Source organism: Falco rusticolus, chromosome 1 (genome assembly GCF_015220075.1).
Source record: "Falco rusticolus isolate bFalRus1 chromosome 1, bFalRus1.pri, whole genome shotgun sequence".
In the NCBI taxonomy this organism is placed as follows: domain Eukaryota; kingdom Metazoa; phylum Chordata; class Aves; order Falconiformes; family Falconidae; genus Falco; species Falco rusticolus.
Window position 1 is genome coordinate 63,997,868 of NC_051187.1, and position 13,383 is coordinate 64,011,250.

Sequence of the window (13,383 nt, forward strand, 5' to 3'; positions counted from 1 at the left end):
GCTAAACGGATGTTTCATACCATAGAATGTCATACTAAATATATAAACTGGGGGGAGTTGGCTGGAGCCAGCCGACTGCTGTTCAGGGACTGGGTTGGGTATTGGTCAAGAGGTGATAAGCAATTGTATTGTGCATCACTTGGGTGGGTTTTTTTTTTCCTTTTGGTTTTTATTCCTCTCTCCCCTTTTCATTACAATCATTGCTATCCGTGGGTTTTCCTCCCCATCCCACTGGGAGCAGAGAGGGGAATAAGTGGGCAGCTGCATGGTACTTAGTTGCAGGCTGGGGTTAAACTACAACAAAAATCTGTTCCATAATCTTAATTATGTGCTCTGTTAAAAGCAAAGCTAAGAGAAGCAATGCTATATTTCAAGCTCTAGAGTTAGCTCTTTAGCCACAAAATACATAATTTAATAACTCAGTTTCTATAGACGAAAAAATACTGCCAGTAACAGTTTGTTCACCTAAACCTTGAACAGTAAAGTGAGGTTGTGAGTCTGTATTACCCACATTCAGGAATTGTGGGAAGCATACAGAACACACAGAATGGTACGGGATGAATCAGATATGATTTCTGTATTTTATTCACAGTTACAAGGGGTTTTTTTTCTGTAAGACATCAATCACATATGTCACAATTTACCTACATGTAACCCACAGCTGAATTTTGCACAAGTTTCCTCCTCAATTTATTTTAAGGTGCTTAGATAGTAGCACAGTATCAATGGTCTATCTTTATCAGAGATGTAAATGAATGGGTAGGTACACAGGTGCCCAACCAAAATGTTAGAAGTCAGCACTAGAATTTTATTGAAACCATAATTATGTTTCTTCCAAATAGATGACACTGGAATAATTCTCAGAGTTGCTTGACAATTTAGGCACTATTAATGAAATAAATCAACACTTCAGGCTGCTTCATTTATACAAGTTCTTTTTAAAAGACTGCATCTATACTTTCTTTGACAGAAGTCTTTCCATGAAGAAGGCACCACTTATTAACTTATAGATGGGCACCTCTAACAACTCTAAAAGGTAACTATCAAACCCAGCATGTACTGCAATATCATACCCATGCACGCCTCCAGTAAATGAAGCAACAGAGATATCACTTAAGATTAAAAAGCACAAAAATCCATGCAGAAAGCATTTTTCTGCCTTAGCTTCACAGTCCCACTGTCTACATGACAACAGTGTTCCCATGAGGCAGACTTTCATTTTATATCAGTAGTATTCTTATTTTTGCCAGGTCACATAGATTTTAAACTCTAAGAATGGCTTTAGGTAGGTTAGACAGAAATAAGGACAACAGAAGAAAATTACTTATCAAATGTATACATATAATTTCACTGAAGTGGTATACACATTATTGGTGACATCTTTTTATCCTAACAAGAATATCTATGAGAACTGTGACAGTGCTGCTTCTCTTATCTCTTTGCTGGCAAATGATTTTACTTAGAACATAAAAAACCCAGAAGGCCACCTTACCTTTTTCTTCATCTATTCGAAAAACTCCTAGACCAGATCCATCTCTGATGGAGTATCTAATCTCCCCATCTCGTCCTGTGTCTTCATCATAAGCAGATACTGTCATTACTGAGGAGCCAACAGGGGCATCTTCTTTTACAAAGCCTTTATCTGCAAATATGGAGAACCGTGGAGGGTGCAAGTTTTCATTCACATCAACTATCTCAACCTCAACATAACATGTAGAGGACAATGACATGGGTTTTCCTTTGTCCTTGGCCCGCACAGTCAAGTTATAAAACTGTTTCTTTTCATAATCCAGTCTTTGTACAATACGTATTGCTCCACTTAGTTTGTCAACGTCAAAGGTGCCATCTCCACTGTCCAAAAGACTGTATCGTACTTGACTTGACTGGCCTAAATCAGGATCATAGGCTTCTAGCCATGTAATAATAGTTCCCTCAGGAAGATCTTCTCGAATTTTCACATGATAATTTGAAGGAATAAATTTAGGAGGATTATCATTTACATCTTCTACAGACACTTTCAAAATAACTGTTGAAAATAATTGAGGTTCTTCAGTAGGTTGATCCCTAGCCTCTACTTTCAAGAAATAGACATGCTGTTCTTCACGATCCAGAACACCTACAATCTGCACAACTCCTGTCACAGCATTAATAGTAAACTTGTCTGTATCTGTAAGAAGAGAATATTTCACTTCTCCATTAGCCCCCAAATCTTTATCAGTAGCTTCAATTTGAATTATTTCACTGTTTGGCTCTTTGTTTTCACTCACTTCAACAAAATAGCTGTCTTGCAGGAACTCTGGTGGGTTATCATTCGCATCCAAAATTTTTATATCTAAAACGTGCCAGGCAGACTTCTGTGGTATTCCAAGATCATAGACAGTAATATTCAGACTATATTTATCTTTTACTTCTCGGTCAAGGGGACATAAGATTTTCAGCACTCCTCTTTCCATATCAACAATGAAACTACTGTCTTCATTACCTCCAGAAATAGCATACACTAGCTTTCCATTGAAGCCAGTATCAAGATCAGTAGCATTCAGAAGTATTATGCTGGAGCCCACAGGCTGGTCTTCTCTTATCTCAATGCTACTAGGAAGAGTACTTCTAAACTGAGGTGCATGCAGATTCACAGAGTGAACGTCAAAGAAAGCATCCTCAACCTCTCCACGACTGTGCAATTTATTTGCCTGTAAGAGTTTCTCTGCAAGCATTTTGGCAACTCCAGTTTCTTCACACTGCAAGTTGACAGGTTTGCGACTGGCAGCTACAGTTATGTTGATATACAATGGTTTTGCAAAGTTTTCTCCATCTGTAGCTGTAATTTTCAAACTGTGAAAAGACATTTTAGCACCTAGGCCATCTATTAGTGACTGTTTGAGTGAAAGTACTCCAGAATTTGGATTTAGACTAAATAAATCCAGTTCATTTCCGGATTCAATTTGGTATCTCACCAACTGGAGCTCATCAGCATCAATAGCAGATACAGTTGTTATTTGTTCTCCAACACCAAGATCCCTGGGGATTGTTCCCTCACAATTTATTTTCTCAAAGAGAGGTATATTGTCATTCAGGTTATTTAAAACAATAGTAACAGGAACTTCAACTTCTCGACGGTATGGTACACCCCAATCAGAAGCTCGAATCCTTAAATTGTAAACCCTTGGCATCAATTCATAATCCAACTCTTCTGAAGTACTAATAACACCACTGAAATGGTTGATCACAAATGGTAAAGGATTTAGGTTTGCAATGCTATAGGTCACATAACCATTCTCCCCTTCATCAGGGTCTTTTGCACTTACTCTCATGACACTCATACCTACTGGCACATTCTCATCAAAGGAGGCTTTATAGGATGTCTGAGTAAATTCAGGAGGATTGCTGTTCATGCCTAGTACCTTAATTAATACCTTTGCAGAAGCTCTTCTGTCACTTGTCACAACTTCAAGTTCAAAATGGGATGCATATTGTGCTTTTATGGGTTCTAAAGTAGTAATAAGACCAGTGTGAGTGTTTAAATTGAATTTCACTTTGCCCGGTGTATTTTTAAATACATATTTTAAATGTGGGTAACTAGGCAGAGCTTTCACCATTATCACTGGTGTGTTTGGAGGGGCAAATTCACTTATTTCAGCTCTATATATCTCTTTTTCAAATCTGACGGGACCAGACTTAAATTGTGGTGATGTCACATGAACAACTTTTACAGAAGAAAACTGTGGTGGACTTCCTTTATCTTTAGCTTGAAGTGTAAGGTTGTATCCAAAAGAGTGGCTCTCCCAATCAATGTGACCAGTGGCTTTTATTCTGTATTCTTTACCTCCTGGAACAGACCTCACTGTTTTGAACTGCTGAAGTGGATCACCTGCAACAATATTTAATGATGCTATTTCCCCATTTGCACCCTGATCATTGTCCTCTACAGTTACAATTGCATAAGTTGGATCCCTGTCTGATTCTGATGGAGTCAATGTAACAGCTGTAATAACGGGGGCATATTCGTTTGCTTGTTCTACATGAACAGTTAGTTTTGCCATACTGCTTATGCCACTGCTACCATACAGCTTCAGCCCACGGTCCACTGCAAGAATTTCCATCTCATAATGCTTAGTGTCCGAGTAGTCAAGTCTACCAGTTAAAACTACCACTCCACTAGTTGGATGTATAGCAAACACATCCGTTCTTTCTTTAAAGCTATAGTAGAACTCTCCATTTGTTCCTATATCTGCATCTGTTGCACTGACTCTTGCGATGCTGGTCCTTATTGCTGTGTTTTCAGGCAAAGAAACACTGTAAGATGTCGGAGAAAACAAAGGCCGCAAGTCATTTGTATCCAGTACCTGTATCCTGACTTTTGTGCGCGTTTCAGCATTTGTGTTTTTTTCAACTGCTTTAACAGTCAGCATATAATGGTCTTTCACCTCTCTGTTAAGGATAGCTGTGTTTCCTCCCTTGGTCCGTATTCTCAAAAAGCAAAAGTTTCCAAGAACATATTCTTCAGCTTTGAACAAGTTCTCATTGTCACCAGAAATAATTTTGTATCTTAGCTCCCATAACGGATTTGTAATGTAAATGCCCATTTTCAGTGGATGCCCAACATAAGTCTTGGCTGCAGAATTCTCGTACACAGTGGCATTATACTGTACTTGTGTAAATTGCATTGGTGGAGCATGATGTGGCCTTTGATTTCCTTCACAGTTTCCAAAATGCTGCACCAGCAGCATCAGCAGCAACAGCATAGTCAAGTATCTTCCCATGGCAGCAATTACAAAGAAACCCTGAAACGAGAGAGATGTGTTAAGACTTACGACTGTTCAAATAATTATGTTTAGTTCAGAATTCACACTTGAAAGAAAACTAGCTTACACATTTACATTAGACCCTTTTTTACAGAAAGTTTCAACAAGATTTACAGTAACAGAAAAGCATATGAAGTAAAACTCCTAAAAAATGTCAAGAATCCACACAACCAAAAGTCTAGGAATTACTACCATGACACAAGGGGAACACACAAAGTTAACTTCAAATAAGCAACTCCATGAAGCAACATATGTCAGTGCTGTATGCTATAAGCGAGTGAACTAGATCTGAACTAATCTGGAGTTGTGAACATTCACATCCAGTCCTCTACTTCGTATGTGACATTGTCTTCTGATAGAAAATTCTCCCTCATTTCACTTAGACTGTAAAATAGCTGATGTCCAATGATGTGGAAATAACTGCAAGGGTTGGCTTGAAATTACCATGAATTCTTCAGAGTATCCGGTAAGTACCTGTTCCAAGAATTAGAAAAATTATGAACAGAGTAATTCTGTATGTATTGTATTCTCTCCAGACCTAAGTACCCTTATAGGAGTAGCACATATAATAAAAACCCCACATTTTTATCAAGCATCAAAGTTGTAAAACCAATAAAAGATGAGACATATTCCTTTATTCCCCCCTCAGAACAGAACCAAAAAATTGGTATCAAGAGCTATGAGAACAGGAATCTACCAAAATAACTGGGGGAACGATTAAGACATGTTTCTCACACACTCTCAAATGACAGGGGAAGAGTGTGGAGCAGCAGGACAGACATGGAGAAACATCCTCCCTGGCTTTTCCTTTTGAAGAAGTCAGTGTATCATTTCCAATGCCTAAATCCAGGCAAGACTGCAGCAGGAAGAAAGGCAGAAAGCTCCAGAAAAAGACCTTTGGGACCACCTTCTTCATCTCTGTTTACAGCAAGTCTTTACTCCTCAAAATCTCACAGGATAACAAACCAAAGCTTCAGAATACTTCCTCAACAAGTCCAAACTTTTAACAAAATCTTTGGGGAAAATTTTCTTTCCAGCAAGTAGAAAGCAATCTAGCTTTGACTTAATTACTTTAAGCAGTACAAATTCTTCTCCTTCATCTTTCCCTATTTATCCTAAATATTTTTCCTTTACCATCTTCTTCCCTATCCAGTCTGTTACAACTTGTACTAATTCCTAACTGTACCCTTCTTTAATTCTTCCTGACCTTTTCCCCTCCATTTTAGCCCTAGTTTATCTTCACTCTGTCTTTGGCTGTCAGCCTCTCCTCAAGTGCCTATCCTCACACTGGTTCCATTTGTCTTAGCTCAAAAACTATCACATTATGTTGTCTCTTTCCTCCACTTACATTGTCTCTTACAGTTATTTCTCTCTCTCCTAATTCCTACCTGCTCAAGTAGTTACGTGAACAACTGCATTGGCTGAAATTCCATGGACTGCCTCTGACCACTACAAAGCATTAGAGCAAACTGATCTACTTGTGCCAACAGTTCATTCCAAAACCTCAGAGGAAGGAATTCAGTTGCAACCATTAGTAAGTCAATGATTTTGTGAAGACTAAGATTTATGCAAACTATAGGAAATAACGGTAGATAGCTAGCACCATTTTGGAAGGGAAAAAAATAAAAAGAAAGAAAAGCATCTGTCTTCCAAATCTAGCATTTAATTTACATTATTAAAGCTATAACCCTAGAGAACAATAAAAAGTGAATGAGCTTTTATAAGTCTGTCACTAGCTAGAACCACTACTTACAAGGTCTTAATGCTGGATGAAGGAAAGGTTGGGAAGGCAAATGAGCGTGAGGTTGGCACAGCCACCATTTCGATGGGTTAACAATATTATTCCTTCTCTATCTATGCTTCTTCCCAGGCTATGATTCTTCCTGGAAAGAAACTGACACTTGGATCTCCAGGGCTTGATCCTCCTACATACTGCCAAGTAAACGAACATTTTCATCAAAAAACCACATCCAAATAAAAAAACAACCAAAACTCTGCAATACATAGCTGATACCAACACTTCCAAAACTCCAAGCAATTTAAGATGCCCTCAGACCATCCTAAAAAGACATGTTAAGAAACTACATCATTTTTAAGTAATCAATAGGAACAGGTTCTTTTACTCTCTCTTGCTGGTATTTTGGAAGTGATTATCAAAAACTACTTAACAACTAGACCTATGGTGATCTTTCCTTCTTTTGTCTCTCAGCTACAGTAGGATTCTTTCAATTTATTTTCTTATTTTTTTATTTAAATTCATGTTGAAGTCCAAAGTCCAGGTTCACCTCTGATGCTATGGTATCCAGTAACTCACTGCCTACATTTATGTATGGCAACAAGTTGTCTGAAGTGGTGCGTTTATTTTGAAAAACATTGTACCTATCTGTATCTTTGCTTATTTGCTCCTCACATCTCCGGCACGTTAGACACAACATGCATCATGGTATGATACATTAGACTGCATTAAGATATCCAAACTCCTTGTTAAAATTCAAAGTTGCACCATGTGTAGGTTTTACTATTACCGTAAGTATTTTTCTGTGCCATAATACCTTAATGCACTTCTTGCTGCTTTTCTGCAAGAGAAGTCTGCTCAGAACTGGGAACAGGCAGCCTATTACACACAATGACACAACTACCAGTAAGAGGGCACACTTCTCAGAAGCAACTTCTGAGGTTTCCTGCGTCATGATAGAGAGCTCTAGAGTTAAGAGCATCTCTCTACTGAACAGTTAACCATGTTAGATAAAAAAAAAAAAAAAAGTTAGTCATTTCTGTTACATTGAAACCTTCCATCTTGTCATAATTCACAGAGCTACTAGAAACTAAAAAATGTTATCTGGGATTATCTAAAAATCAACATAATATAATCTTGATAAGTGTCTAAGCTATTAAACAATGCCAATTGTAAAAACTACTAAGGGAAAGTATGAAAGTGTTAAGATAAAGTGATAATGTGTTAGATATAAACTCAGATGGGTCATTACAGTGAGCGAAAATGACTGAATTTCAGAAACATTTTAGCCAAAGGCTACAGTTTGAACTCCTAAATTTTTTATTATCTTTGGAATATAACCAGTTTAGTATTTTCTGCATCCATTTTCAACACACAAAGGCAACTGTTTGCTTAACAAAACATCATAGCCCTAGGTTTATAAGTGCACACCATATTTATTCCAAAAAGCTAACTCTGGTTTCTTATTTGGAAATTATTATTCAGATAATTTTTAATTATATGCATATACAAGTCATTTTTATTTATATGCGTATTCAGCACTAGGATATGTAAGATAATTTTACTTAATTACAACATTAACAAAATTATTCACACATCAACACCATTAAGACAATTTGTATATGGAAAAAAAATACTAAGCACAAATTAGAAATATGAACTAACTTTACATTAAAGCTATAACAACAAGCAAAGCTTTGGGGCTAGCAGACCTCAAACTGATAACTTAAAAAGGAATATGATCTGGCTAAGATAGCAGTCTTATAAAAGACTTTCTCTTAGCAATATGTTTACAGTACGTAGACTTCAAAGTTTATAGTTTGAGATTTGAAAGTTTTAAGCATTAAATACACAATTTAGTAAATGGCAATCTCAACACCAAGCAAACAACAACAACAAGAGCAAAAAAAACCCAAACAGAAAACAAGCGTATCTTTTACATAGTGTATCAATGGGGAGCGTACATTGAGAGATCTACCCCCCCAGCAATCAAATAAAAGTCACAGGTAGAAAAAAAACCTAAATCAGGCCACACAGCCCAAGTCACAATAACTCTTAGTCCCATCGGTATCCCTTTTGTACATGCAAAATCTGCAAGTCCAGGAGGACCTACTGAACGACATCATTTACATTAGCAGAGGGAGACTCTGTGAGCATGGCCTGTTACATCACTCTAGGGACACATCAGAGAGCATTCTGAGGGCTAAGAGAGGTTCTTTAGTGCTGTTTCTACAATGCTTGTCTACCAAAATCTTTCACTAACATTCAAAAAATGTCATGGGGTTCCCCCCCCCCCCCCGATACATGCACCAGCTTCTTTGATTAATAACACTAAAATGTCTCCACCAATCAAAACATCCCCTTATTTACTTTAAGCTCAGTTTTGATCAGCATATGCAACTGATGTCATTTGACACAAACGCACTGTGAAAAGTTATTACTGCAGTAACTAAACTGTTATGATAGGGTTCTGATTGTAGGAGTCTATGAGAGATCATGTGACTTTGCGGGCTGTACCAACTATAGTTACACCTATTCTTTCAATTGTTTAACAGCAATTATTGATATAAACTGATAAACAAAAATAATCCAGTTTAGCTGTTTCAACATGCTTAAGTTTCCAATCAAAAAGCTTAAGAGCGTCTTTTGCTTTTCTGAGAGGGAGGGTGGCTGCCTCTTTTAGTATTCAGAAATTAACACATGATGAAAGTGTAGGGTAACATTACTTCAGTAAAGCTGGTAAATTATTCAAAAAATGTACATTGTCGCACAGATTAATGAAACAGTTTCAACTTGTGACTGAAGTCCTGTAACTTTTATGCTTGCTTTCTCCACATTATGAGTTAATCTCATGAGATACTTTGGTTTATGCTTTCGAGATCTTCGCTGTTAAAAGGAAAACACCGCAATTGCATTCAAACAGCAAGCAAAGATTCTGAATCTTTCATCAGAGAATTCTGACAATTTATCTGTAGGGCAGTTACTACTGTATGCAATACCGAACTCACCAGTTGTACAAGGAAAAGCAGATCTCCAATCTCTATGAATGAGTCTGATCAAAATTTAACATGGCACCTTAAAGTTTGTGATGACAAATAGTTCTACTGAGTTTGAACTCAGTTTTAAACTTAAAAAAAAATTTACAAGATGCAAATCTCCGAGGGTTTTAAGAAATTTTATGCTTACTTATTTGCACTGATAACTTATCCATATAAAGTTCTTTCACATGGTAATTTATAAAACCCAGGAGACTATCTCACTACTGGGACGACTGCTAAAGCTCCCCTCCAGTCGCCTAGAAGTGCGGTTTTAGGATTTCTCATAGAACAAAACAAAATCTTAAAAATTAAATAGTTTTCAGCGTTAAAGTATGATATTTTACTCACTAAACAGATTAATATTTCCAGATGGTTAGATAAGTAAATAGGAGATACGCATCCATCACACAGCATTCTTTTCTTTTACAGAAAGACTGCAGAGGTGGTAAGAGCATACAGGTAACATTTCCCATGCAATTGCCTAGAAACAACTTGAAAGCAAGAATTTAAACCGTAGGGGAAAACTTCTGTTAGAAGGCAGTATTTTTAATTTACTTATGCGTTTCCAGGAAAAAAAAAAAAAGTTTACAACATGGGGATATTATCAGCGGTAAACCACGCCGTCACTTACTGATGCCCAGAGATTAAGAAGCGCACCTTGCAAGCAAAGCTTTGTTTTGTTTCAACTGCTGTAAAGAGAAAGAAAAAGCAGCAGCCGGGGCCGGCAGACGCGTTCCGCCAGGGTCCTCCAGCAAACGCCGCGACCTTGCGGGCGCTGCCCTTCGCGTTACGGAGGAATCCGGCAAGGGACGTGGAGTTAAAGCGCAAACAAAGGAAGAAAGTCACCCCAAGGTACTTGCTCGCCGCGAATCGCCCCTGCCGGCTTACCCGGGAATGAAGTTTGCAGCGGCCCATCAGAGGCGCCCGAAGACACCGTGTCCCCAGGGGAAACACCGCCGCCGCCCCCTTCCCTCGGCGCGGCTGGCCAACAACCTGCCGGCTGAACTCCCGCCGGTCCCCAGAGGAGCGCGGCCGCGGCTCCAGCCGCCGGGGACGGGGGACAGCGGGACGCCAGGGCCCGCGACGCCCGGCAGCCACCCCGGGCCGGCGCCGGGCGGGGGTAGCGGGGAGGGGGCCGGCGCCGCTCCGCGGGCCGCTGCAACTCGAACCGGCCGCTCGCCCAGCGCCACCGGGCGGCCTCGCCTCAGCGCCAAGACTTCCCGAGGGGCCCGGCCGCCCCCTCCCCGCGCCGCTGCCCGCCCTCCCCCACCACCAAAACTTCTCCCAACTCGCTGCGCCCCGCCCGCGCCGCTCCGCGCCTCACCTCTACGCGGCTCACTGCCTGCGGGGCGGGGGCGCGGGCCGGGACCGGCCCCACATAGTGGCTGCCGCGCCGCTCCCCCTTTCTTCCCGGGCCTCGCCGGTGCCCAGCCGCACCGCGCCGCCCCCCGCCGCCGTATTCCTCCGCGGCGCTGGACGGCCGCCGCTCCGGAACTCGTTTCTGCGGCGCTACGCGGGAGCGGCAGCCCGCGCACCCCGGCCGGCCTCCGCGCCCGGGGCCCTGCCCCGCCGGGGAAGGGCGAGGCGCGGAGAGGGGCGGCGGTGTCTGGGCGAACCACAGCATAAACTGCTCCTCCCGGTGGCCCGGCGGTGGTGGGGACACCTCACCTCCGCCACGCTCGCCCCGGGCGGTTTGTGTGTGGCGAGCTCGTCTTTCGGAGAAGCTACTCAGAAACTTCAGAAACTGTTGCCAGGGCGTATCTTACGGGGATGGCGAGGGAAATCGCCACCGCTCCGGGAACAGGCGGTCCGTGATGGCGGGGCTGTGCCGTCCGAGGAGTAGCGGGTACCCGGGACAAGCCCCGCGGTGCCCAGTCGCGCCGGTGGCAGCGGGGACCGCCCTGGCGCGACCACAGCGGCTCGGCAGCCGCTCCCCTTCCCGCGGGCGGAGAGCGGGAGCGGGCGGGCGGGCTGCCGCCCCCGGGCCGCGCCGGCGGGTCTGGCCTCACGCCTCCCGGCCTGGGGCCCGCGGCTGGGTGAGCCGCCGCTTACCGGCCCCACGGGGAGAGGTCTCTCAGCGGAGACCAAAACCGACTGACGGCCACCGCGGCTCCCCGCCGCTATTTTAAGGAGCCGGCTAGCGTGTGCGGGGCCGGGGGCAGTCGGGGCTGCGCGACGGCGATCCCCCGGCCCGGGGCGGGGGGGGGGGGGCTGTGGGCTACCTCGGGCGGGGGAAGCGCCCTGCAGGAGCCGCGCTGAGGGATGTCCGTCAGCCAGCCCTGCGTTAAAGATTAATGCTCCGAAATAGTTCTCGGAGGATTCCTCGCTCATTAATAAGTGATCACGCTTAATAACGATCAAACGTTTGCCTGGGGAATCCCGACCCAGCGGGCTCACGGCGAAGCCGGGCTGCGAGCGGGAGAAGCCGATGGAGGCGCATGTACCGCGCCTTAGCCCCGCCACGTTTTTTATTAGCCACATAAATAAATACAGCCAGCTGCGCGGGGGGCCCGGCTGCAACCAGAGCCTTGCCCGCCCGAGGCTGCAGATCAGAAGAAGCAGCCGGCCCCTTCAGAAGCGCCGGCTGTCAGGTCCACCCGCCCGCAGCCGGCAGGCCCCGCCGCGCAGCGCCCCCGCAGGGCCCGCGCCCCCTCCCGGTGCCGCCCCGGCCGGCAGCCCCCGGCCCGGGCACCGACTGCCCCGCGGCGGCGGCGGCGCATTTCCGCGGCGGTCGGACAGGGGGCGCCGCGCCACAGCGCACGGGCGGCCGGGCACTGTGCCCGCAGCCAGCCCGGGCTCGGCCGAGCCCGGCAGAGCAGAGCCGGTAGCCCGCGGCGCCGAGCCCGGATCCGGCGGCGGGGGGGCTGGGTCGGAAAACGTGTGTGCCGCTCTCTCCGTGAAGGTGGCCGTACGGCTGAGGGTGTCCTCAGCCCCAGGTACGCATGGCTTTGGCTAACGTCGGTGTGCACATATCCATAGATAGACAGATGCAGAAACATACATGCACTACACAGTTACGAACTATGGGCTGAAGGGAAGACCTGAGTATTTTCAACAACGCAGCAACCGAGAGGGCCAGAACTCCGACGGGAATTATCCCTCTGAGCACCCCGCTCATCATAAACTCATTAAACAAAGAACTCACCAGACCAGCTGGACTCGGCGCTCTTCTCCCAAAGTCCACTCCAGCTCAGTTCATCTCCGCACGCCTCCTCCCCCCCTTTCTTTGCTGTCCTTTTGAGAAGCAGCGACCAGCGCCCCGCTGCCCGCACACCTCTAGTGCGTGGACTCCGCCGCTGCCCCGGCGCTCAGCGCGGCCCCGGCGCGGAGCAGGCGCCGCGCTCGTCCCCATCTCCACAGCGCGGCATGTCGGCTCGGACCCATCCGCTGCTTCAAACTTGAACGAGGGTGGGAAGGAAAAAAGACGGGGAGGGAGAGAAGGGGGTAAGAAAAAAAAAAAAAAAAAAAGAAGGCGAAAGGGAAGGAGAGATACAACTTTCTTAAGACATGTCCAGGCAAAGAGCGGGCAGAGTTGAGGAGTTGCAGCAGCGGAGAGAGTGAGTGGGGAAGCTGCGCCGGATCGCCGATTCCCTCCCTCCTTCCCTCCCTCCCTCCTTCCCCCGCCTCCCTCCCTCCCTCCCTCTCTCCCTCCCTCCCTCTCTCTCTCTCCCCCGTCTTTCGCACTCCGTCCGCCCCCCTCGGACCCTGCTCCCGGCAGCACCACTCCCTCCCTCCCCTCACCGCTCTAGCGGAGCGCGGCGGCAGCAACGCGCACCTCTCCGCGCCGCCACGGCTCCGCGGGGCCCCT

The 13,383-nt window shown here is 44.9% G+C and overlaps 1 protein-coding gene across 6 annotated transcripts in view; it reads right to left on the minus strand.

Annotated features, from left to right (window-relative positions):
- Positions 1–13,046, minus strand: part of FAT1 (FAT atypical cadherin 1) — a 112,143-nt gene extending 99,097 nt beyond the window's left edge. Inside the window, exons 1-2 of one of the 6 annotated variants that reach the window (XM_037381786.1) lie at positions 12,721–13,046; positions 1,493–4,781 (exon numbers count right to left, since the gene is read on the minus strand). In XM_037381786.1, the coding sequence (XP_037237683.1) occupies positions 1,493–4,760 (3,268 nt within the window). In that variant the 5' untranslated portion in view covers positions 4,761–4,781; positions 12,721–13,046. Of the gene's footprint in view, positions 1–1,492; positions 4,782–10,463; positions 10,593–10,899; positions 11,007–12,720 lie in introns of those variants that run through there. The other 5 variants (XM_037381778.1, XM_037381812.1, XM_037381769.1 and 2 more) reach the window with 5 other exon arrangements.
- Positions 13,047–13,383: the final 337 nt, after the last annotated feature.